The sequence below is a fragment of the Hyaena hyaena genome, unplaced genomic scaffold, assembly GCF_003009895.1.
Source record: "Hyaena hyaena isolate Hyena2069 unplaced genomic scaffold, ASM300989v1 scaffold_69, whole genome shotgun sequence".
Lineage (NCBI taxonomy): Eukaryota > Metazoa > Chordata > Mammalia > Carnivora > Hyaenidae > Hyaena > Hyaena hyaena.
This window is the reverse complement of record NW_024080702.1, coordinates 3,106,130-3,129,383: the sequence shown is the minus strand read 5'-3', so window position 1 is coordinate 3,129,383 and position 23,254 is coordinate 3,106,130. Positions and strand designations below refer to the sequence as shown.

At 52.6% G+C, this 23,254-nt stretch overlaps 1 protein-coding gene across 1 annotated transcript in view; it reads right to left on the bottom strand.

Moving 5' to 3' along the window:
- Positions 1–23,254, bottom strand: part of LOC120232338 (collagen alpha-1(XXII) chain) — a 334,176-nt gene that overhangs the window by 22,846 nt on the left and 288,076 nt on the right. The window contains exons 49-54 of the mRNA XM_039232993.1: positions 18,905–18,958; positions 15,487–15,540; positions 10,783–10,836; positions 5,697–5,750; positions 1,587–1,631; positions 909–962 (exon numbers count right to left, since the gene is read on the bottom strand). Of these exons, the coding sequence (XP_039088924.1) occupies positions 909–962; positions 1,587–1,631; positions 5,697–5,750; positions 10,783–10,836; positions 15,487–15,540; positions 18,905–18,958 (315 nt within the window). The remainder of the gene's footprint in view (positions 1–908; positions 963–1,586; positions 1,632–5,696; positions 5,751–10,782; positions 10,837–15,486; positions 15,541–18,904; positions 18,959–23,254) is intronic.

Below are 23,254 nucleotides of genomic sequence, written 5' to 3'. Positions count from 1 at the left end.
GGTTTTGTAAAGGCTGTTTCTGCTGCTGAGGAGAAACATGGCAGCTGGGCCGGATTTCCTCTAAGGCCCTTCCAGCTCTACCATCTTATGGAAGCTGGTCAGCCAAGAAGACAATGTGCATCAAGAGCCGTGGGCGGCGTGCACTTCACCAGGATTTAAATGCAGATCCTGATGGACGGAGAGGGTGGGCATGAGATCCCCTTGGACACGGAGCCTGTTTCCATGCTCCCGAGCGAATACCCACTCCCAGGAGGCCAAGCTACATCCACCCAAGTCAGACCGCCTATGTGCATCGTGTGTGATGTGTGGTCCCCTGGGGTCAGAGCTGATGGATCCGGCCTGGCTGCCTCCTCCCACCTCTGACAGCCTGTGTGACCGCCAGTCAGTCCCTGAACCAATCTGGTCTCAGGTGTTCTCTCTGTAGGATGGGGTAAAAGACAGCTTGCCCTGCCCAGATCCCAAGGACAAAAAGTCAATGAGAGCAGGTGAGCAGTATTAAATGCCACACGGCACGTGGCCACGGTGGCCGTGATGGGTCCATTAGGCCGCAGAGCAGTGGAGCTGGAGAGCTAATCTGGGAGAGACTGAGATGCAAGCCCGCGTGAGGCCAGACCCAAAATGCCACCGCGGATGCTCACAGATACTAACGATCCATTCAGCAACACCTCCTTAGCTTCAGGGCAGCATAGGTCCCAAGTGGCGAGGCTGGAAACCAGACCCCAGAGCCTCCTCAGGACTCCAATGGGGACTCCAGGGGCCAGCAGGTGAGAGACACCAGGGGCAGTCCCGAGCATCCGCCTCCGCCAGCCCCCGCAGGCACCAACCTCCGGGCCCCACAGGGACGCACCCTGTCCATTCTCTCTGCACCCCCCACAGGCCAGCCTGGCCCCATAGGACCCCACACTCACATCTTTTCCTGGCGACCCTTCCCGGCCAGGGGGCCCCATGGCACCAGGCTCTCCCTAGAAGGGGGAAAGAGAAAAAAAATACCCTCTGTTAGGGAAGGGCATGCAGAAGGCAGGCATCTGGTCCCTGTACACCTCAGCGGGGAAAGACCCAGGACGCGGCCCACCAGAAGAGCCCCACTGAGTCCTGGCTGGAGCCGGGTCTGCAGTGTCCCCGCGGCCAGCTGCCTGGGCCTGGGCCCCACCGTGCCTCTCTGAGCCGCAGGCGAAACACCAGCCCAAGGGCCAGACAGACCCGCTGGGAATTCTGCCTCCTCCGCGGCTGACCCATCGGACACCTCGGCTGCCCTGTCCCTAAACAGAGCGCGGCTGGGGGTCTGACCGGGCGTCCAGGTTCCTTCTGTCTGGGGCGCCCGAAGGAGAGGGAAGAACGTTAGCCCTGGGCCCCCTGACTCCAGGCTGATTTGTTCAAATGGGTTGCACCTCAAGGTCTGGCCACCAGAAGGAATGTTTCAAAAAACCAGACCAAGACCGGGGATGACACTTCCCCTGATGCCCACTGTCCTCTCTCAGGTGACCAGCTGGTCTCAGGTGACCAGCTGCCACACGGGCCACAGGTTGGGTAGCCCTCTGTCTAGAAGCACCCGCTCGCATCCCCTGCACCGCTAGACGTCCACGTACCCGGGGACCCGGCACGCCAGAGTCGCCTGTGTGTCCCTTGAAGCCCTGGAAGAAAGAGAAGTTACTCCACCAAAGAGCAGGCAGAAGGGGCGAGAAGGGGCTGGCACCTGGGTGACAGTCCAGCCGAGTCCTGTCCCCTCCCTCGCTGTGCTCACCTGACGCCACACATTCTAGACCCCAGGCAGGGCCGGGCCCTTGATGCTGGTGCGGTGTGACTGCACCGCAGCCGGAGCTGCAGGGCTTCGTCCCCCAGAGATCGGGGGGTCACCCCACGTCCCTCCTGCGTGCCATCCTCCTCCTCTCCCACCGCCCAGCTTCACCCCCGATGCCCGGCCCCTGGGGTGGGCGTTTCCCTGCCTTCACTCTACAGGTGGGTCCAGGGGCACCTCCCTCGGTCCTGCAGCTGTGGCCGGTCCCACCCAAGAGCCCCGTCCTGGGCCACGGCGCTGGGCTCCCCCGGCACAGAGATCTGTCACCTGACGCACGCTGCAGAGCGTCCGGCCCTGCGAGCAACGCGGATGCTGTTAGCAGGGCCGACACCATCATTTCTAACCGCCTGCTGTGTAACCACCCACTTCACACATCAGAAAGCTGAGGCTCTGAGGGATGAAACACCCGCCAAAGGCCCAGGGCCAGAAAATAATCCGGTTCAGATCCCAGGCTGTCCAGCCCAAGGCCCTCCGCTCTGCGCTCTCCTGACTGGTGGGTCGGCCTCATCTCACCGGCCCTGGGCTCAGGGCGCGGTCCCTACCTTCTGACACTCAGGTGGCGTGGTCTCCGCCTGAGGGGCACCTCCCCCCCCCCCCCCACCGGCCACCTGTCGGTGCCGCGACCCAGCCTCAGGGCCGCGACCCAGCCTCAGGGCCGCGACCCAGGCTCAGTGGCCTCGGCAGGCAGCACGCTCGCATGCCCTTCCCGCTCCAGGCCCGAGCACGCGCGTCCTCTCTTCCAGGCAGATCCCTTGCTCATGGGGGCGTTCCTGCTGGCTGGAGGCCGCCTCCCCACCAGCCTCCCGTCTCCAGCCCCGTGTCCCGCGTCCTCACGCGTTCCCTCTCCAAGGCCCTGCTTGTGCCTTCGTCACTGGGCATCCTGGGCAGGCACCGCTCCGGGCCCTGCAGCACCAAGCGCCCCGGCCATCCGGTCCCCAGCCGGCGGCTGGCACAGAGCGAAGCACGCGGCTCCGAGGGTGGCGGGGAGAAGAAGGAGGGAATCCGTCCCTGTGGGGCCCCTGCCTCATCCTGCCACGGCGGTGGGGGATGGCGCTTCTCTCCCCCGTCGCAGGCAAGAAACAGGAGGCTCAGGGCGCTCCACCACGGGGGGCAGTGCCAGAGCCATGGCTCAAGCCCAGGTCTGTCTGACTGCAAAGCGTGCCCTCTGCACCGTCACCCTCAGCTCAAGGAGCAGCAGCTCGTGGCCAAATCAGGGGATCCCCGAGCCAAGGCCAAGTGTCCCCAGGGTGACGCCCTTAGGCTCTTCTCCCACCTTTTCCCCTGATTCCCCTCCCGCCTCCAAAGAGGAAAGGAGACCTGCTGGGGAGGAGACCGAGCTGGGCCAGGCCACGCGATAAGACAGACAACCTAGCGGCCTCTCGGATGTGGTGGCTGTTACCCTGGAGATGCGCTCTTTACCCCGCCTCTCCCGATATGGGTGCTGAGAAGGTGTGGCCTCCCCTGCCTCTGGGAGGGGGCTCTGAGGAACGCTTCCCCGGCAGCAGGTGGTGTGGCGTCAGGTGCAGGTGCCCAAACTCCGGGAGACGCAGGCGACGAAGGGGCCCGGAGCCTGGCCAGGCGGGTTTCCCTTCCCTGCTGGCTGCCAGCCAAGGGGCTGCGTCTCATCTCCCCCTCGAGCCCCGGGGGCCTCAGCTGTACCTGGGGAGGGGAAACCCTGTCTGTGGGGCTGTGGTGAGGATTAGGTGAGGCGCTGCCACCAGATTCAGCCTGTCACTCGGGGAGCAGCCACGAAGGGTCAGTGACTGAGGCTTGGTCTCAGATCCAACCCCCAAGCCTGGAAGTCGCCTCACCCCGTGCAGCCCCACCATCAGCTGTAGAATGAGAACAGTGAACCACCTGCCCAGCCACGGACAGCTCTGCAGAGCTAATCTACGGAAGGGGCTTCTTGGCCCACTGAGGCTGACTGTGGGGTCAGGTCTGGAATAGAACCACACCCTCACGTGGCAGCTGCGGGTCTCGGGTACTCTACTTCTCTTCACTGGGACTCAGTCTCCACATCTGTAAAATGAGGACAGAACCTACTTGGGCAGAGTTGCTCCCAGCACCGCCTAAGAGAGAAACGGTGCTCTCTGCTGTGCAACACGGGCCAGTTCTCCTTCCCTGGAGAGGGTCAGGGCCTGCCTGGGCCCCAGCACCTTCCTCAAAGACACCCAAATCCCAAATCCGGCCAGCCCGGAGCCGGGGCCCCTGGTGTACTCTCCTCCTATACAGTCATGGACCAAAACGCCAATGCGGGGAGGAGCCTCACCACCATGCCAGGCACGTGGCTGGGAACTTCACATGCTTCATGACATGCTCACAAGCACCCTACAGAACTGGGAGGTATTCTGATGCCCACTTCAGAGAAGAAGAAACAGAGGTTCAGAAAGGTCCCCTGATGAAAGTCAGTAAGTGACACGGTGAAAGCTGAACCCACGTGTGTCTATCTCAGAGGCAGTGTGGTTCCTCAAAGCTTACGCCACGCCAGCCAGAGCATGTGGGTCTTCTTTCATCTCCGTGGGCCTTGCAAGTCTCGACTGAGAAATGGGTCTTGCCCCAACATGGGTCCTAGCAAATGGATCCCCTGGCTAAAAGGAAGACCCTTTCCTCTAATAAGCCAGGAACCACCTTAAAAAAAAAAAAAAAAGCCAATTGCTAATTCTGTGTTTTAATTCCTCCATAGGAAGTAGTATTCCCCATCCTTAGATTTTTTCTCCTAAAGGACAATCAGGTGAAAAGCAAGGAGATTTAGGTAAAAGGAAATTGCTTTTTGTGTTTCAGTTCCTTCTTATTGAATACCAGCCAGGTGAGTTATTGATTTTAACAGCAAAACACATTAAGGAAAGAGAAGTAAGCATCTCTTGCTTCTTGTCAGATAATTGGATTTTAGGAATTTTATTAAAAATAATATGTTTTCTTCCTAAAATCAAGTTTATGGAATTGTATAAAAAATTTTGAAGTTATGAAGAAGTAAAACATGTAGCGCAAAAACAACCCAAAACAGAGTTCATTTTTACAGAAAAATTATCTACATATGTTTACACGTGTAATAGCTTAAAGCTGAATATAGACTGATATATGAATGTCAGAATTCATACACAGAAGAAAAGTCAGAATTCATACAGAATTCACACCTGCATCCCCAAGATCTAGAAAGAATATACAACACTGTGAACACAGCTTTACTTCTGTGCTGTAGAATTATAAGTAACTCTATTTTACTCTTTATGAAATTATTTTTCTTATTCTTTTGGTATTAGTACCATCATTACCTTTGTCACACAAGGCGAATGGGTTACTTTTGTAATTGGGGAAAAACCTTTAGCCATGGAAAGTGTTCAGAAATAAAATTAAGATTCCTTTTTAGGTTCCATCATCCAGAGAAATCCCATTGAAATGATAAGAAATAGGTTAAGGATGAAGAAAACTTAGAACAACATGGCGACAATGGCTGTAATTTTGAAAGTAAATCTTACAGCCATGCATACGAAAGAACTGAATGTAGGGGCGCCTGGGGGCTCAGTCGGTTGAGCATCCGACTTCGGCTGAGGTCATGATCTCACGGTTTGTGGGTTCGAGCCCCGCGTTGGGCTCTGTGCTGACAGCTCAGAGCCTGGAGCTGCTTCGGATTCTGTGTCTCCCTGTCTCTCTGCCCCTCCCCTGCTCACACTGCCTCTCTCTCTCTCTCAGAAATAAAAAAAAAACATTAAAAAAAAAAAAGAAAAAGAAAAAAAGAACTGAATGTATTAGGTAGCAGCACCAGTGCCTTGGAGTGGAAGCAGCTGTGGAAATCCGGAGCGGGGTGGGCTCAGCACAGGAGCTGTGTGGCCAGGGCTGTGTTGTACTGTGGACAACATGCACGCACGAGCGTGCACACACACGCACACACACTGGCACTTACAGGCGGGCCGCGGGCTCCCTCCGGTCCTGGTAGACCTGGTTCTCCAGCTTTGCCCTGAGAGTAAAGAAGAGAAGAGCGTGGGGACGCCGTTAGAAGGATCGCCCTCTTGGCCACCTGGGCTTCAGGGCATCACGTGTCCAGCGGCCAGTCTCCGACCGCTGCCAAGCCTGTTTCCCGGCATCCTGGTCCATCTTAATCCATACAAATCACCCCCCTGTGGCCAGGCTACTGCGCTCCTGGATTTCCCCAGACTGTGTTGGTGACACAGGTGTCATCTCTGAAGCCACTCTTCCCAGTGGCCCCTGCTCGTTCTCAGAAGTGCTCTGCTCTGGGTGCAGAATGCTGAAGACACCCTAGTTCTAAGTGAGTCTCTGTTCACTCACGAGACCACTTCACGGCAGCTGTCAACTACTGCACACTACACGTGGGGACACTGAGGCTCAGAGAAGTCATCGCTTTGCTGAGCTGATCAACAGCACGGCCAGACTGAACCCTGGCTGCGAGCAACATCCCCAAAGGGTGCTCTTCTCGCCCGGCAGCTGCCTGGGGGCAGGGAGGCCTGCCATCCCCCCCCCCCCCGGTCCAGCTTCTCTTCACTACAAGAAGTTACGGGGACACTCGGGCCATTCAGACTCTGCACCACCAGCAGCCTGGCATTGCCCTGGGCACAGCCAGCCACAAATAACAGTGAATGAGAAACTGGGAGCTGAAGTCCGGGTGATGTGGTTGGTGGGGGGGGGGTGTGTGGAGGGGCAGGGAGCGGGTGAAAGGGCACGTCCCTCTGATGGGGGACAGGGCAGCGTCTGGTCCCGCCTTCACTGTGACAGGAGGGCATGCCGCTCCCCCACGTTCCCCTCCTTTTCAGAGCCCTTAAACCCTGAGGGTCAGACGGGGCCCGTAAGTGGGGAAGGGGAGGGAAAGGCACATCTGTGGGTTTGGAGGGAAAATCGCTGAGAGGAGGCGGGTGGGACAGGTTTGTGTGTTAGGTCCAAGTTCAGCTGCGTGATCTTGGGTGTCACTTCCCTTCCCTGGATCTGTTCTCAGTTGTAAACTCAGGACAACCCCCCTCACAGGGATTTGCGACCGAGGGTACACGGGCCTCTCCTGGCCCCACACCTGCCGCCCTCGGTGACATGGCCATCGCTCGTCCAAGCATCACACCAGCAACTCGAGGGCTCTCCACGTGCCAGACACAAACTGAAGGCCTCATGTTACGTCAGTGAGTCTTCAGCACGACCCACTGAGGGAAGCACGACTGCTATCCATCAGACCAAACACTGAGGCACAGAGAGGTTAAGTGATCGGTTCAAGGTCACACAGCTGGGGTTCTAATCCAGGTATTTTGGCTCCAGAGCTTCTGTACATCATCATATGCTATAATTATTGCTCGAACGCCTCCTAATAAAGATGATGCAACAGGCAACTCAAAAAGCTGCCTATCTATCTACATGTCTATCTATCCATCTATCTTCTATCCACCTATCTATCTGTCCATCCATGTCTCTAACATATAAGAACATAAGCTATCTAACCTATCTATCCATCCATCTATGTACCTATCCATCCATCATCTACTTATCCACCTATCTATCTACTGTCTATCTGTCTATCTATGTCCCTAGCATATAAGAACATAAGCTTCCTAACCTATCTATCCATCTATCCATGTGTCTATCCATCCATCATCTATCCATCTATCTTTCTACAGTCTGTCAGTTCATCCATGTCCCTAACATACAGGAACATAAGCTTCCTAACTATCTATCCATCTACCTATGTATCTATCCATCCATCATCTATCCATCAACCTATCTACTGCCTATCAGTCCATCCATGTCCCTAACATAAAGGAACTTGAAGAAACACACCGAGTGAAGACTGACTACCTACTACCTGTAGCAAATGCTGCAGCTTCCCAACCACATCTCCGTGGTTCACTGAGGGCACCTGTCGCTGGCAAGCAGTTCCTGCCCAGGCTGAGAGCTGGGTGCAGAACGGCCCTCGGGGGTGCCTGACGCTGAGGTGTGGAAGTTAATGTGCGCGTTGATGCTGCCCGCCCGGGGCAATCCTCAATTTAAAAAGGCTGGAAGTTGATGGATGGAGGGACTGGCTGGCTGGGCTGCGGGCACGGACGGCACGTGTGCTCTTCACAGACTCCCAGAGGGTCCCTGCCACTGGCCAGGCTGACCGCTGGAGTGGCTCCCTCACTAGCCTGATGTCGGTGGCTTTCCTCCTTTCCTCGGTTCACTTCTTCACGCCCTCGGTGCTTCCCGGGGGCACTTCCCAAATGCCCCTCCGCAAGGAACTCCTTGTCTCTGGGCCTGCTTTTGTGGGATCCGGTGCCACTCATTCCCAGGCCAATTTCCCAAGCGGCTCAGAGAGAGAAGACAGCACGAGGGCCACACACTGAGGTCCGGGACTGAGTGCCTGGCAGATTCTGGAAGGCTCCGGCTGGGAGCTGCTGAGCCCCCGTCTCCCTGCCTCCTCAGGTACTGACTTACCCACTGCGTGCCCAGAACAGCCCGGGTATACTGGCTGTCCCCAAGCCCTGACACAGGCCTAACCGAAAGAGGCAGTCCCTAAACAGACTGGTGCAGACCGAGGGCTGTACCCTGAAGGACAGCTCTCAGAATAACACACCTGGAGAAGCGTTGATTCCCTGTCCTGCAGTACTGAACTCTGGGGTCAGCCTCGGGGTGTGAGTCCCGGAAACTTCCTTTCCCAGCTGTGTGACCTCGGACAGCCTGCCTAACCTCTCTGTGCCTTAGTTTCCTCTTCGGGGCAATAACAACACCACGCCCCATGGGGATTTTCGGGGGGGTCACGCGGAAAATGTAACAAAGCGTCTGCCCGCGTGAGCTGGGCACGTAGTGGTGGTGTCACTTCTCTCTCCCTCAGTGTCGCCTCGCTGGCTGCCGTGTGCCCACCCCGGGCGCCAGCCTTCGGCGGCTTGGCAGGGGCCTTCTGCTCCGCCTGCCGCTCTAAGTGCTTTCCTTTCCTCTCAGCAGTGAATTCTGGTCTAGGTGTCTGGCAAGCAGTGAAAAATGATAAATAGGGAGCTTCCGGCAAGTTCTGCAGAAGACGCAGAAGGTGGCATAATAGTTTATGACCAAACAAATCAAACGGAACGTAAATGTTGCTGCAGAAACTTGTATGTATTTCCCGTTAGAGGCTCTGAGGGCTCCGTCGCTCTGACCTCACCAGGACTTGAACCCAGGCCGGGTGGGGAAGAGTAACTTCTGGAGATCGATAACAGGGAGATGAGCCTGGTGTCTTGCACCGATTTCTCACCTCCCTCGGTTCTCCAGCAATTGTGTCCAAGTTGCTATGATTACTCTCGTTCTACTGACAAACGTCTTGGGCACGCTTCCTGCCCCCCCCCCCCCCCCCCCCCCCCCCCCCCCCCCCCCCCGCCGCACCCCCAGCCACGGAGCCGGTCTGGAGAGGAGCTGGCGTCCAGAGCCAGTGCCTTCTCCCCACTGAGGTTGTAAGTGGGACATAAAACGGTTTAATTCATTTTTAAATTTAGTTTTATCAGTGAGCAACGTGTACAAAGGGCTCCACGGTAGGAAAACGCACCATGGAGCACAGACTGGCCTTTCCACCTCTGCACCCCTTCTGCCCAGAATCATCCTCCCGTGGACCCCGACTATGTTTAGTGGTGTTTTCGGGTCGCCCAGACTTCCTTTGTGTAAACACTAGAAAAATACACGGAGGCCTGTTTTTATACAACACAGGGCAGGCTCAGCACTCTGCTCTGTACCTTTGCTTTTTTATTTAGAAATGCACCTTAGAGGGGCGCCTGGGTGGCTTAGCTGGTTAAGCGTCCGACTTTCGCTTAGGTCATGATCTCGCGGTTCGTGGGTTCGAGCCCCGCATCGGGCTCTGTGCTGACTGCCAGCTCAGAGCCTGGAGCCTGCTTCAGATTCTGTGTCTCCCTCTCTCTCTGACCCTCCCCTGCTCACGCTGTCTCTCTCTCTCTCTCTCTCCTAGAAATAAATAAAACATTAAAAAATTAAAAAAAAAAAGAAAAGAAATACAACTTAGAGAAGGCTCACATCAGTGTCCTGGGGACACCTTCTCCGGGGCTGCGCAGGGTGCCAAGGGCACACACCGCCATCGACTACTCTGCTCCGGGTGGGCGTGGGGAGAGCCGGGTCTCAGGGCCCAGAGGCCACCACCTTCCAGCTCCCCCTCAAGACCGAGGCCTGTGGAAGGGATCTGGGGACACAACGTGCTGGCCCCACGGGCGAGAGAAGTGGGCAGCTGCACACTTTTGGTTCCAACCAACAGCCACCGGGGCACAGATTTCCTCACAAGCACTCAGTCTGTTTCACTGTGTGTCCTGGGCAGGTGACACGAGAGAAGAAGAAAAGGGGAAAAAACCAAATCCTACAACTCTACGCCAAAGCTGAAGAAAGGGGGATCTCCCTTCACCTGGAGCTGGCCAGGTGCGCTCAGGTTTTCTGTGGGGTACCAGGCTTCCCGGGCACCCACTGGCCCCAGCTCCCCTCCCACATCAACAGGACTGACGCTGGATGGGGCAGTGAAAAAAGAAATGCAGAGGACAGGGGGCGCCTGGGGGGCTCAGTCGGTTAAGCGTCCAACTTCGGCTCAAGTCATGATCTCTCGGTTCGTGGGTTCGAGCCCCGTGTCGGTCTCTGTGCTGACAGCTCGGAGCCTGGAGCCTGTTTCAGATTCTGTGTCTCCCTCTCTCTCTGACCCTCCCCTGCTCACACTCTCTCTCTTTCAGAAATAAATGAAAAATACATTAAAAATTTTTTTTAAAAAAAGAAAGAAATCTTAAAAAAAAAATGCAGAGGATGGGCAGAAGCCCCAGGCTCAAGTTCTGATTCTGTCACCAGCTCATCATGTGACTTTGGGCCCCTAAGACTCAGTTTTCTCAGCTAGAAAATGGGGACAGCAGCATTTACCCCATAAGGCCGTCAGGAGAAATAGATGAAGTAATACACAGAAAGTAACTCTTACTGTGCCTGGGTCATAGTAGCTCCTCGACAAAGAGCAGCTGTTTCTGAGAAATTACTAATTTGGTGTGCAAAATGGTAAAAAATTTAGAGTCCCTTACCGGCTCTCCGGGAGGCCCTGGTTTTCCATCTCTGCCTTCTTTGCCTTCTTCTCCCTGCAAGAGAAATCAAATTGGTTATCTCTGGCCAGAGGTGCGGGGAGGGAAAACGTGGCTCTGTTACGGGGACAGGCCTGCTGCACGGCCACAGCCACACCCAACAGCTAAGGGGCCGTTTCAACAGACAGAACTGGTTTGATTTCTGGCTTCTTCCCAACACGATGGCTCTGGCTTGGGTCTCCGGTCCGCAGTGCCTGGCACAGAGCGGAAAAGCAAAATCTGCAATGGCATCATTGTCAGCTCTGTTGAGCTACCGAGGCCCCCACTGGACACATCCTGAGGACGAACAGGACCCCAGGGTGTCATATCTGGGCCTCCTGGACTGAACGCAGCGCTGAGCGGGCCAGGACGCAGCTCCCGACATGGATGGTGCACATGCTGGACGGATGACGTGTGGGGCAGGATGGGACAGATGGGGCTCAGGGAGTGACGGCATGGACTGTGCGTGGCTTACGGGATGGCCGTGAACCCGTGGTGCTTCTCTCCGTGAAATCTAGCTGGGACGCCCTACCCGTGGCCAACCTCCCGGCTCTATGGAGGCCACTAGCAGCCTCATGCCCCCCGAAGGGACCATTACTCTCCAAGAGTCTCTGAAAACGGGAAAGAGGATTCTGCACAATGACGATGACCTCACACAGACTTGGGTTCCCATCCTGGGCCACCTGGACTGGGGGTGGGCCTGGGGGTCTGGGAAGGAAAGCAACCCGGCAGCAGGGCAGAGGGGAAACTGAGTCAACAGGCAGGGTCTGAATCCTGCTCGCACTGCTAGGCACATGATCTTGGGCAAATCATCGACATCCTCAGCTCCTCAGTGCCCTTCTCCTAAAAAGAGATGGCAAATCTGGGCACAGAGTTTCCAGGCGGCTCAGAACGGATGCTCCTGCCCGTGAGGCTGAACTAACCCGCACCTGTCCCGGGGCTGCTTCTGCTGCTGCAGGCGTTCGGGACACTGTGCGCCGTTCCTCATCAGTGCCTTCGATGTCAGTGACCTGGCACCTTGAGAAGCCACTGTGGACAGGAATCTAGGTTTACCGGCCATCCAGGCCGCCGGCCCAATGCTCAGCGGACACCCATAACCCTTTCCGAACGCTGCTCCTGGCATAACCATGGTAACGAGATAAACCAGCGGGGCTGCTCTGGACGCCGGACCCTACTCATCCTCTTTTCAACCTAGAGTTTTCCAGAAAGCACTTCTCCCCACGCATGCATCTCTCGGGTGCACGGGAGAGAAAGCCAATCACGTGGCCAGGAGGGAGGCACAGACTTTGGCTGGAGACCCCTGAGGACTCCCCGGAGGGGGCAGAGACGTGGTCTGTGGGGGCAGCAGAAGTGCCCCGCAGGGAAGTGCAGAGTGTGGCCCACGGGGTGAGGAGGGGTGGGAAGGAATTTCCAAGAGAGAACACTGCCCGGGCCGACTTTGCTGAGCAGCCCGTTAACATCTCAGAACCTGTTTCCGCACTTTCAGTAGTTTAAAGGGATGCTCCTCCTACTGCAGGGGGGGATACGAAGGGTCTTCTGGCACAGAGCCGGTGCTTAATAAGTGGTGAGGTTTGTGGCCCTACTTCCCAAAGCGAACACTGGTGCTCAATGAGTGTTAGCAAAGTCACAGTGCGTCCCCCATGGCCCCGACCAGAAGAGGAAGCCACTTCTTAACATTGAATCTTTCTTTTTAAAAAAATGTTTATTTATTTGAGAGAGAGAGAGACAGACAGAGTGCAGCACAAGTGTGGGAGAGGCAGAGAGAGAGGGAGACACAGAATCTGAAGCAGCTCCAGGCTCAGAGCTGTCAGCACAGAGCCCGACGCGGGGCTCAAACCCACGAACCACAAGATCCATGACCTGAGCCGAAGTTGGATGCTTAACCGACTGAGCCCCACAGGTGCCCTGAAGCTAGGATGATTCTTATTGTCCAGGCAGAGGGAGAGGAAGTGTTTCTGAGACAGGAATGATATGGAAGAAGCAAAGGTGTTCAAAGTGGCTGGGAGTAGGGGGTGGGGAGAGAGAGAGGAAGCCATTCCTGAGGCTCCGGAAAGCACGTACCCAGCCTTGGCGTATGTCTGAGAGACGGGATGGGGTCTGCCCTGGAAGGGAGGGTGGGCGGTGGGGTTGGAGGGGACATTATTAAGAAGATGGCGGAGTCAACACCTAAGGTCACGTCTCTCTCCTCCAGTGCTCTAGGGCTGCGGTGACAAGGGGCTGGCACAGAGCCAAACCACGGTTTTCTCTCCTTAGCTCCCCCATCGCTGAATTAAACCGGTCAGTGCCAGGACAGGCTGGGCCACAGGGCTGCAGTGTAGACCAGCAGGGCTGTCTCACCCCAGCTCATCTTTTAAGACCTGTGACTCCTGCACACGTTACTTCACCTGGGGTCATGTGGCTGCAGGGAACGCTGGCAGTGGTGCCCGAGAAACGTGTTCTCCATCAGTGAAGGCACTTCTCAGACACTCCGGGAGGGAGGCCTCTGGGAGAGCAGCTCATTCATCCACGTGTTTCTTTAACTAGTATTTGCTGGGTGTTCACTGTGCATGAGAAGCAAAAGCCTGGTCTTCTAGAACCCACAGCCTAGAGCAAACCCCATGATTAGCAGGGGCTTCTCTGTTACATCCCCAGATCTAGCACAGTAGGTGCCTAAGTAGAGTCTGCTGACTGAGCAAATCAATGAATGAATATTGGAGAAAAGGGTCACTAATGAAACCAGTACACAAATAAAGATGTGATGACCGCTGAGATAGGCCCTCGCAAGTAAAGGAAAAGAGACTAGGAGAGTCTGCCCCAGGCTGGGGGTGCAAAGAAAACTTCCAAGGGGTGATGCCTGAGATGAGATGCAGAGGAGCAAAGTCATCAACTGGTGCAAGAGGTGAGGAAGGGGCATTGTGGGGAGACAGAAATGCACGTGCAAAGGCCCTTTGGTCTGGAGAGGAGAGGATGCAGAACATTCTAAAAACCAAAAGGAAGCCAGCGTGGCTTCAATAAAACAATACCTATGCAGGGCCAGGGGTTGGGGCTGTGGGCAGTAGAGGCCCCAGCAGCAGGCACAGGCCAGACCATGAGCCCCACAGACATGCCTTCTCAGTGTAGGAGGTAGCACTTCTTTACTAACTAGCTGGAGAGCTCAACCCTACTGAGAAGTATATTACATTTAAAAGTCCAGAACGCATAGCAGCACTCTCAACAACAGCCAAAACATGGAAAGAGCCTAAGTGTCCATCAACGGACGAATGGATCAGGAAGATGTGGTTTATCTATACCATGGAATACTACATGGCAATGAGAAAGAATGAAACCTGGCCTGTGTAGCAACATGGATGGACCTTGAGGGTGTTATGCTGAGCGAAATAAGTCAGGCAGAGAAGGACAAATATCATATGTTTGCACGTATAGGAGGATTAGGAGGAACTTAACAGAGGACGGTGGGGGAGAAGAAGGGGGAGAATAGTGGGGGAGAGGGAGGGAGGCAAACCATGAGAGACTCTTGAATGCTGAGAACAAACTGAGGGCAGATGGGTGTGGGGGAGGGGGGAGACGGGCATGGAGGAGGTCACTTGTGGGGATGAGCATTGGTGTTATATGGAAACCAACTTGACAATAAACTATTTGTAAAAAAAAAAAAAGAAAAAGAAAAAAAAGAAATAAAATGAGCCATTCCACCCACTCCCCCCCAAAAAATTTTTTAAAATAAATTTGCTGCCAATTAAAAAAAAATAAAATAAAAAATAAAAGTCCAGAACGGTATGTGTAGACAGTAATTTGGCAGTGTGTATCAAGAACCTCAGACATTATTACACCTCAAAAATGAACCCCATTTTTGTGGCCCATGATATAGAAAATAGAGGAGAGCCCATGGATGCAACATAGCATAATATAGTTTTTTTTTTTTTTTTTAAAAGACAATGATAAGATTTATGAGGCAACAGAAGAATGATCATATATAGTATGGTACATTTATTGGGTAGAGTGTATATAAAATTTAATGAACGTATGACCCTTTAATACCTGTGTGGAAAATAAGAAATATTTATTTTATCACAAATAGTTATCACAGTTGTGTGTGTATATGTGTGTGTGTGTGAGATCTTAACTGTGGATGCACACATCTGTGTGCACGGAGACAGAAAAACACTCTCTACACAAGCCAACAGCAACAGCACATAAAAGAATGAGGCTAAGATCGGGGCGTCTGGGTGGCTCAGTTGGTTAAGCGTCCGACTTTTGCTTAGGTCATGATCTCGCGGTTCGTGGGTTCGAGCCCGGCATCGGGCTCTGTGCTGACTGTCAGCTCAGAGCCTGGAGCCTGTTTCAGTCTGTCACTCCCTCTCTCTCTGACCCTCCCCTGCTCATGCTATCTCTCTCTCTCTCTCCTAGAAATAAATAAAATATTAAAAAAAAAATTAAAAAAAAAAAAAAGAATGAGGCTAAGACTGACCCCACTGATGCACTTGGCTTTGGTGACTGATTCCCCTTATTTTCTGTAACGCTCAAAACTGCCCTCGTGACCATGTCTTACTTAAACATTGGGGCGGGATGGTCTGGTGTGCTCATTTTTGTCGCAGAGAAACCGGGTTTATGTTTTTGTGCTTTTTTGTTTGTGTGTGTGTGTCTGTGTGTGTGTGTGTGTGTGTTGTTGTTGTTGTTTTAAATGTCACTTACCGGGATTCCGGGCAATCCAGATGGGCCTTGGGGACCTGGAAGGCCTTCTTTCCCCTGAAAGATCCAAGACACAACAACACCATTAAACCTCTCAGGTTGGCTTTTCTGGAAGCAAAGGATCTCGCACAGAAGCGCCTTCGCGGCCTCTGGCAGGAGCCTTCGTGAGAAGCAGTGGGCGCCGCTGCCTCGGCCTCCTTGCTCTCCAGGCCGGGCCTGCCCCGCGGGAGGCGCCCTGGGTGGATCACATCAGCAGGTGCCTGTGTACACTGGGTGGGGGGGGGGCTCGTTCCGGCTGAGTCACGTGGACTCGGGGTGGGGGGACCGAAGATGGAAACTCCGGGTGGGAAGAAGACTCTCCGGGTCCACAGACTCGGGCCCAGCCCCCGCTCTGTACTTGATCCTCAAGCCGCCTGGGAGCCGATTCCCTCGGTTCCGCACAGACCACAGCCCCAGCGCGACTGAAAAGCTGGCCGGGCTCGGCAGATGCTCTCGTATCACCCTCCCCTTGTCTGGAGTCTCCTAAACTTTTTACCAAGTTTACAGCTTGTGCTTTGAAAGACGGTTTTTACCAAACTGCCTTAATTCATACTTCATTTCCCATTTCATTCACCAAAAACACACATCACTGCCAAGCACAGCCTCGCACTCAGACGGAGTTGGCGATGCAGTCGTTTCTGTCTGAAGGAGCATTCGTGTGTCACCTGTGTCTCTCTCTAATGTACGGAGGGGCCCCGACACCTTCTAATCTCCGGCCACTATTCCTTTTGAAGTGATAAAACACTGATTTTTACATGCTAATCCTCCTGCCACACAAAATGAGGTATAATCTTAAGGGCTGTGATGTTAGCTTCTTGGAAGAAAATCAAAAGCGAAGATATTTTGATATTTAATTCAGATTTATACAGATTTTATAAACAAGGGGGGCTTTTTTGTCAACTTGGAACAGAGACTTAATCATCATTAGGGACTTTTTAATTTTATTTTTAAATTTTAATTTATTTTTGAGAGAGAGAGACAGAACAAGAGGGAGAGAGGGGCAGAGAGAGAGGGAGATGCAGAATCCGAAGCAGCTCCAGGCTGCGAGCTGCCAGCACAGAGCCCGATGCAGGGCTCGAACTCACAAACCTTGAGATCACAACCTGTGCTGAAGTTGGTCTCTGAGCCACCCAGGCGCCCCCATTAGGGACTTTTAAATACTGATGATGGAGTTCCCTGGATTCCTTCCGGAATGTCTATTGTTCCAAGGGCCCCAGTACTGAGCTGGTACTGGAATCAGCAAACTCTAGCCCTCGCTGCTTTTGCAAATAAAGTTTTATCAGAACACAGTGGAGCCCTTTTGTTGACCTACGCTGTGTTTATGACTTCATCTTACCACAGCAGTGCTGAATATTTGCAACAGAGATCGCATGGTGCACGAGACTAAAATATTTACTATTTAGGGTTTTTTTTTTACCCCCCTGATATGAGCTGAAGATGCACAAGGAGTGAGCATGCTTGGTCCTAAACCTGTTCGTACTGTGCTAATTGTGGTCTGCTGTGGAAATGACAGCATGTTTTTAATGTTTCTGTATTTATTTTTGAGAGAGACAGAGAGAGAAAGAGAGAGACAGTGTGAGCAAGGGAGGGGCAGAGAGAGAGGGAGACACAGAATCTGAAGCAGGCTCCAGGCTCCGAGCTGTCAGCACAGAGCCCGACGCGGGGCTCGAACCCACAAACTGCAAGATCATTAGTTGAGCTGAAGCTGGATGCTTAATGGACTGAGCCCCCCAGGTGCCCCTATTTAGGTTTTTAAATTTCTTTTTTTTAACTGACCAACACTCATTGTTTCTGCTAAGGAAACCCGGCGTGTACTCAGGTTTGATGTGTGCAGTGGATCATGGGGACCCCAGGCAGCTTCAGGCACAGCCATCGCTGCCCACAGGGCCCCAGGACAGACTCAATGTCTTACTCAGTGCAGCTTAGCTCCGAGGTGTGTGATGGCTCCCATCTGGGTTGCATCTCACTCTCCTGGGCCAAACAGTCTATTTATTTTTGTCGGGGAGACTTTTGGTGTCTGAGAATCGGTACAAGGCTGCCCGCGGTGTGTTTTATATTCCCTTCCGCCGGGGACTTCTAGTGGGCAGCTTCAACGGGGCTGGCCAGATGGCGATCAAAAGCTGATCCATGCAGCTTTTAGTTTTCAATCCCAGCACCCCCGCAGCCCCCAGCCTGACCATCCCCCACAGCGGATCAAGCATGGAATGTCAGAAAGGTCACAGAGAGGCGCCTGGGTGGCTCAGTTGGTTAAGCATCCAACTTTGGCTCAGGTCATGATCTCACAGCTCATGAGTTCGAGCCCCACATCAGGCTCTGTGTTGACAGCTCGGAGCCTGGAGCCACTTGAGGGTCTGTGTCTCTCTCTCTCTCTGCCTCTCTCCCCCACACGCTCTGTCTGTCTGTCTGTCTCTCTCTCTCCTTCAAAAATAAACATTTAAAAAATTTAAAAAAAAAAAAAGGAAGGACATTGAATTGGGAGTTTCCAAATTGACTTAACTCCCAACTTGGACATTGATTTCCTGTGTGGCCTTGGACTAGTAACCCAGCCCCACGGTGCTTTGGTCTCCTCGTCCCGGGAGGCGAGGACAAGCCTGTCCTAAGTGATGTTCAAGTGCTCCTGGCTTTAGAGTCCAAGGTGCCAGGGGAGGGCTGACCTGCCTGCGAGCCAGCTTGGGATGCCACACAGAGTCCTGTAGACCCGCGACTCCCTCTCTTACTACTCTCTCCTCTTTGGGGCGGTTGGGTAACAGTGGCTACTCCTGTCCAACATGCCTCCTGAAACACACTGGAGCCTCAGGGTGGGTTGGCTCAAGCCTCTCCCTGCCCCTGTGCCTGCTCAGAAGAGAAACACACTGACAGCGCCTGTGTGAGCTGGGTGTAAACCACACTCCGGAATCACGGATTGCCAGGCCATTCAGCCAAACCTTCTTTTCTTTTCTTTTCTTTTCTTTTCTTTTCTTTTCTTTTCTTTTCTTTTCTTTTCTTTTCTTTTCTTTTCTTTTTTCTTTATTCTATTCTATATTTTATTTATTTGTTATTTTAATTCATTTTAATTTTATTATTTTATTTTATTTAAAAAATGTTTTTAACATTTTCCATTTATTTTTGAGAACAGTGTAAGCAGGAAAGGGTCAGAGAGAGAGGGAGACACAGGACCTGAGCTGTTAGCACAGAGCCCGATGTGGGGCTTGAACCCACAAAACTGTGACATCATGACCTGAGCCCCTTCCCCACTCCCCCCACCCCCCATGGTTTCATTGCAGGACTGTGAATACTCGGGAGGAGGAGCCACGAGGCAGGGAGGACCCGGACAAGGCTGGCGAGCACCTGGGTGCTGGGGAGCCCAAGCACAGCCTCGCGGCAGGTCCACCGAGGAACTTACCGGTGGCCCTTGGATTCCTGGAGGTCCAGCAGCTCCAGCAATGCCATCGGCTCCCTAAGGACGACAGAGAGAGAAGTCAGTTCGTTGTAAGGATCTCAATAGAGATGGTTAGCGCATCTTGCGCATGAAGCAGTGCACGGAGGCTGCATCCTGAGCCCCTCCCGGCGGCCAGGACCACAGGCACTCCTGAGGAGCCCCTCCGTCCCCACAGGCTGCACCGCTCTCCGGACACACTGATGTCGGAGAACAGCAGGCGTGCGGCCGGGAAGACCAGAGTATTCACCGGCCAGACAACGCGAAGGCAACAGCAAACCATCTGACTTCAGAGTGGACGCTTTCAGCTAATGATCAGGGAACATTTGGGGACAGAGGGCAAAAAGGAACAATTGGATTTCTCTTCCAGGCTAAGGAAGGCGTTTGGTTGTGTCAACCAGGGATGAGAAATGCATGAACGAGTTCGGTATAGGTAGTGAGTGCGGCAGGGTGAGCTCGGACATGCTTCCTCCTGTGCTGTTTGCCCTGCGTGAAATCCAGTCCCTCAAGGCTCAGAGTGCACAGCCTGCCTCATCTTCATCCCAGCTCAGTGAGGCATTATCCACCTCCCAAATCCAAACTCCAAGTCCTTGTCCCTCCTAACTCTTCATCTTCCTTCATTACTCTCCTTTATCGCCATCTGACACTGATGATTTCTTTATTGGGAACTAAAACATTGCCTCGGAAATAGTGGGCATTCAACATTTCTTGAATGAATGAATGAATGAATGAATAGCTGGGCTGGCTGGCAGATGAGGCAAAGATTCCTTTTTTAAAAAATGTTTATTTATTTTGGGGGCACCTGGGTGGCTCAGTTGGTTAAGTGTCCAACTTCGACTCAGGTCATGATCTCGTGGTTTGTGAGTTCAAGCCCTGGGTCGGGCTCTGTGCTGACAGCTAGCTCGGAGCCTGGAACCTGCTTCAGATTCTGTGTCTCCCTCTCTCTCTGACCCTCCCCTGCTCATGCTGTCTCTATCTCTCTCTCAAAAATAAAACATTAACAAATTTTTAAATGTTTATTTATTTTTGAGAGAGAGAACATGCAGGGAAGAGGGACAGAGTGGAAGAGAGAGAGAATCCCAAGCAGGCTCCACGCTCAGTGCGGAGCCCAACTTGGGGCATGATCCCATGACCCTGAGATCATGGCCGAAGCCAAAACCAAGAGTTGGATGCTCAACCAACTGAGCCAACCGGACACTCCAAGGGCAGAGATTGTTGAGACTAACGATTACACTGCTTCGTTCTAGCTTTGGTCAAGGGGCGTACGATTCCTAACTTCAGCTTCCTTGTCAGTTAAAGGGTAGAAGTGATATTATCGCCCGGGCTGTAAGGAGGAGAGTAAGAAATGAGGCAGTGCTTGCAGTGTGTTAAGCACGAAATCGAAGGTATCAGTTGGGGTGCACCCTCTCAGATCGAGGGTTCCTGGGCCCATGTCCTGACTCTCCATGTTACTCTACTCTCTGCGTCTCCCCGTTCCTCTGTAAACTGGAGAAAGAGAGCACCTACTTCGGCTGAGTCGTTGAGAGAACTGAGGAAATTAATACACATGAGGAGTTAGCCAGCGCCGGCACTTACGAAGGGCTCTCCATAAAGGGCTCTCCGTAATCACAAGCACAGATAACAGTGGTATGTCTACCAGCCCAAGACCAGGAACATGGCGGATACTAACTAAATATAGAAGGACAAACACACAAGCTCTCGCAGTCTTACTGATACCTTTCCAGCAGTCTTTAGTTTCTTTCATATACGCTTATTGAAAGCCTATGTCCTACCAAGTGCTGGCCAAGTTTTCGAGCTACAGAAATGATGACGTGGTGGACCCCTAGGGAATCTGGCATAGCTGCAGAAGACAGGTGTTGTTTTCCATGTCAGACAAATTCCTGGGGACAAGGGGCAGTCAGGTTTTCCTCCACCTCTTCCAGCAGGTAAGGACCCAGCAAATGTCCATGAGATAAAGGGATGCCGATAATACTTGAACAAAGAGCCTAAGGTTCACGCTTCCTGGCTGGGATGCTGCAGGGAGGTGACATGCCTCGTCCAAACCTGACAGAACAACAGAGTTTCAACTACAAATCAGGATTCTTCTGTATAATTTTGCCCAAAACTTCTGGCATCCTCTACTCTGGAACCCAGCTAAGTTGTAATTAAGTTCCATACAGCAGTTGGGAAACAGGGTTAAGGGTTTTGTCTGAAAGAAGGAGGCCAACTAAGCACCAGGAAATAAACTCTGAAAACTAATAAAGGAGCCTTATCTGCCAGTGTCCACGTCTCTAGTCCTGGGGTCTGACACGTAAGCGCTCAAAGAAACAATGCAGCAATGACCAGGAGGGTTCCCTGCTCCGGAGTTGCTACTGAATGACTGGCCACTGAACCCGAATAGACACCTGACCGGCATCCACACCCAAAGGCAATGAACAGTACAGGGCGCGGCACAAAGGAGATGCTCAGGAAACGTCTGCCTAGTGACCTGAGGAGCACATTGATCAGGTGGAGGCAGGTCGGCTGCCCTCGGATTATGACTGTCTCTAAAATTTTTTTAAATGTCTGTTTTTGAGAGAGAGAGAGCATGAACAGGGAGGGTCAGAGAGGGAAGGAGACACAGAATCTGAAGCAGACTCCAGGCTCTGAGCCATCAGCACAGAGCCCAACGCGGGGCTTAAACCCACAAATCATGAGATCATGACCTGAAGTGAAGTCAGATGCTTAACTGACTGAGCCACCCAGGCGCCCCTGGTCATGACTGATTCTGAATCTCAGATGTATCATCTAGCATGAGAATCATAAGCCAGGAGCCCTTTCCTATAGTTTCCAATGAGAGGAGCACATGTTTCATTTGCTGGGGGAGGGGGTGAGGAGAGACGTGTTATAGGCTTTGACCGACCAGGGTGGGTCTTTACCTCAACACTTACTCCGGGACCCTCTCAGCTATTAGGTGCCACAAGGAAATCGAAGTGATATGAAAAGTGTAATATAAAGTTATTTCCTTCTCAAACATCCCTCCTCAATTCAATGCCAACGTCTCTCCCCATTACCTACGACATTGCTACCTGGATCATTTTTCTTGTGCCTGACTGTCGGATGCCACAAAATCCAATAATACGTGCAAATACAAGCCAAAGGGATTTCCTCAGCAAAATTATTCATTTGAAGAAAATGCAGAATTTTTGAACTTCAATGATCGTAAACTCAGAGAGCCCCTGCAAGGTCATTGACGATCTTGCTCATCGCAGAGGCAAGAGTGAGGCATTAAGTCTGAGAAACTGAAAAGGACATTAACAGCGCCTGCCCTGGGCAGGGGGCAGGCAGGAAGTGAGCTGAGTATCAGAGACTTAAGGGACGCTCTCCAGTAAACTGGGAAAGCTTGAATACTTTCGTAGTTAATTTACTTTCCGTGAGTTTCCTGTAAAAGTCGATTCTGAGATGAAAGATGTGGTTTCGTGCTTTCATATGATTTTATTGAAAAAAATGCATCGAAACCAACTTAATTTATTCTAGAATGAACACAGTGACAATTAGGAGTCACTTAGAAGTTGTCGAAAAGAAGACAAAGCAAGATTAATTTTATGCATTTTAACTGCATGATCCTACCTAAGTTTCTGGTCCACTATTTATTATGTTAAGTGGGTCCCAATTTGAAGTGGGTTCCCTTTGATTGTCCTTTAGCTGTTACAGTAACCCCCTTTCTGCAAGGTCTGGGAGGCCAGGGCTCCTGAAGAACACAGGAGGTCCCAGGGGACTGGGCTCGGGGAGGATGCTCCTTCCCGCCACCTGTTACCGTGTCTCCCCCTGGTTGGCTGTGTGGGCAAAAACAGCAGTGGACTCTGAACACAGGAGCAAGAAGACTAAACTGTGGGCTGTTTAGACCAAATGGAGATGAATTTGCTAAGAACAGCATCAGCTTGTGTCAGAGATACAGCTACTATGAGAGCAAGAACGTTTGCTCAGGGGGCCCAGTGGGGATAAGTGGGGTGATATTTATGGTATTTGTAGTGATGTAGGTAACAAGTGCCTTAGAAAGATAATGAATGAATAGCTGAAAATGGTAATAATGGGGACGCCTGGGGGGCTCAGTCAGTTGAGCATCAGACTTTGGCTCAGGTCATGATCTCGCGGTCCATGGGTTCAAGCCCTGTGTCGGGCTCTGCGCTGACAGCTCGGAGTCTGGAGCCTGCTTCAGATTCTCTGTCTCCCTCTCTGTCCACCCCCCACTCATGTTCTGTCTCTCTCTCTCAGAAATGAATAAACATTTTTTAGAAATTAAAAAAAAGAAAACGGCCATAATGAGTAATACTAATTTTTAGTTGTTATTATTGCTAT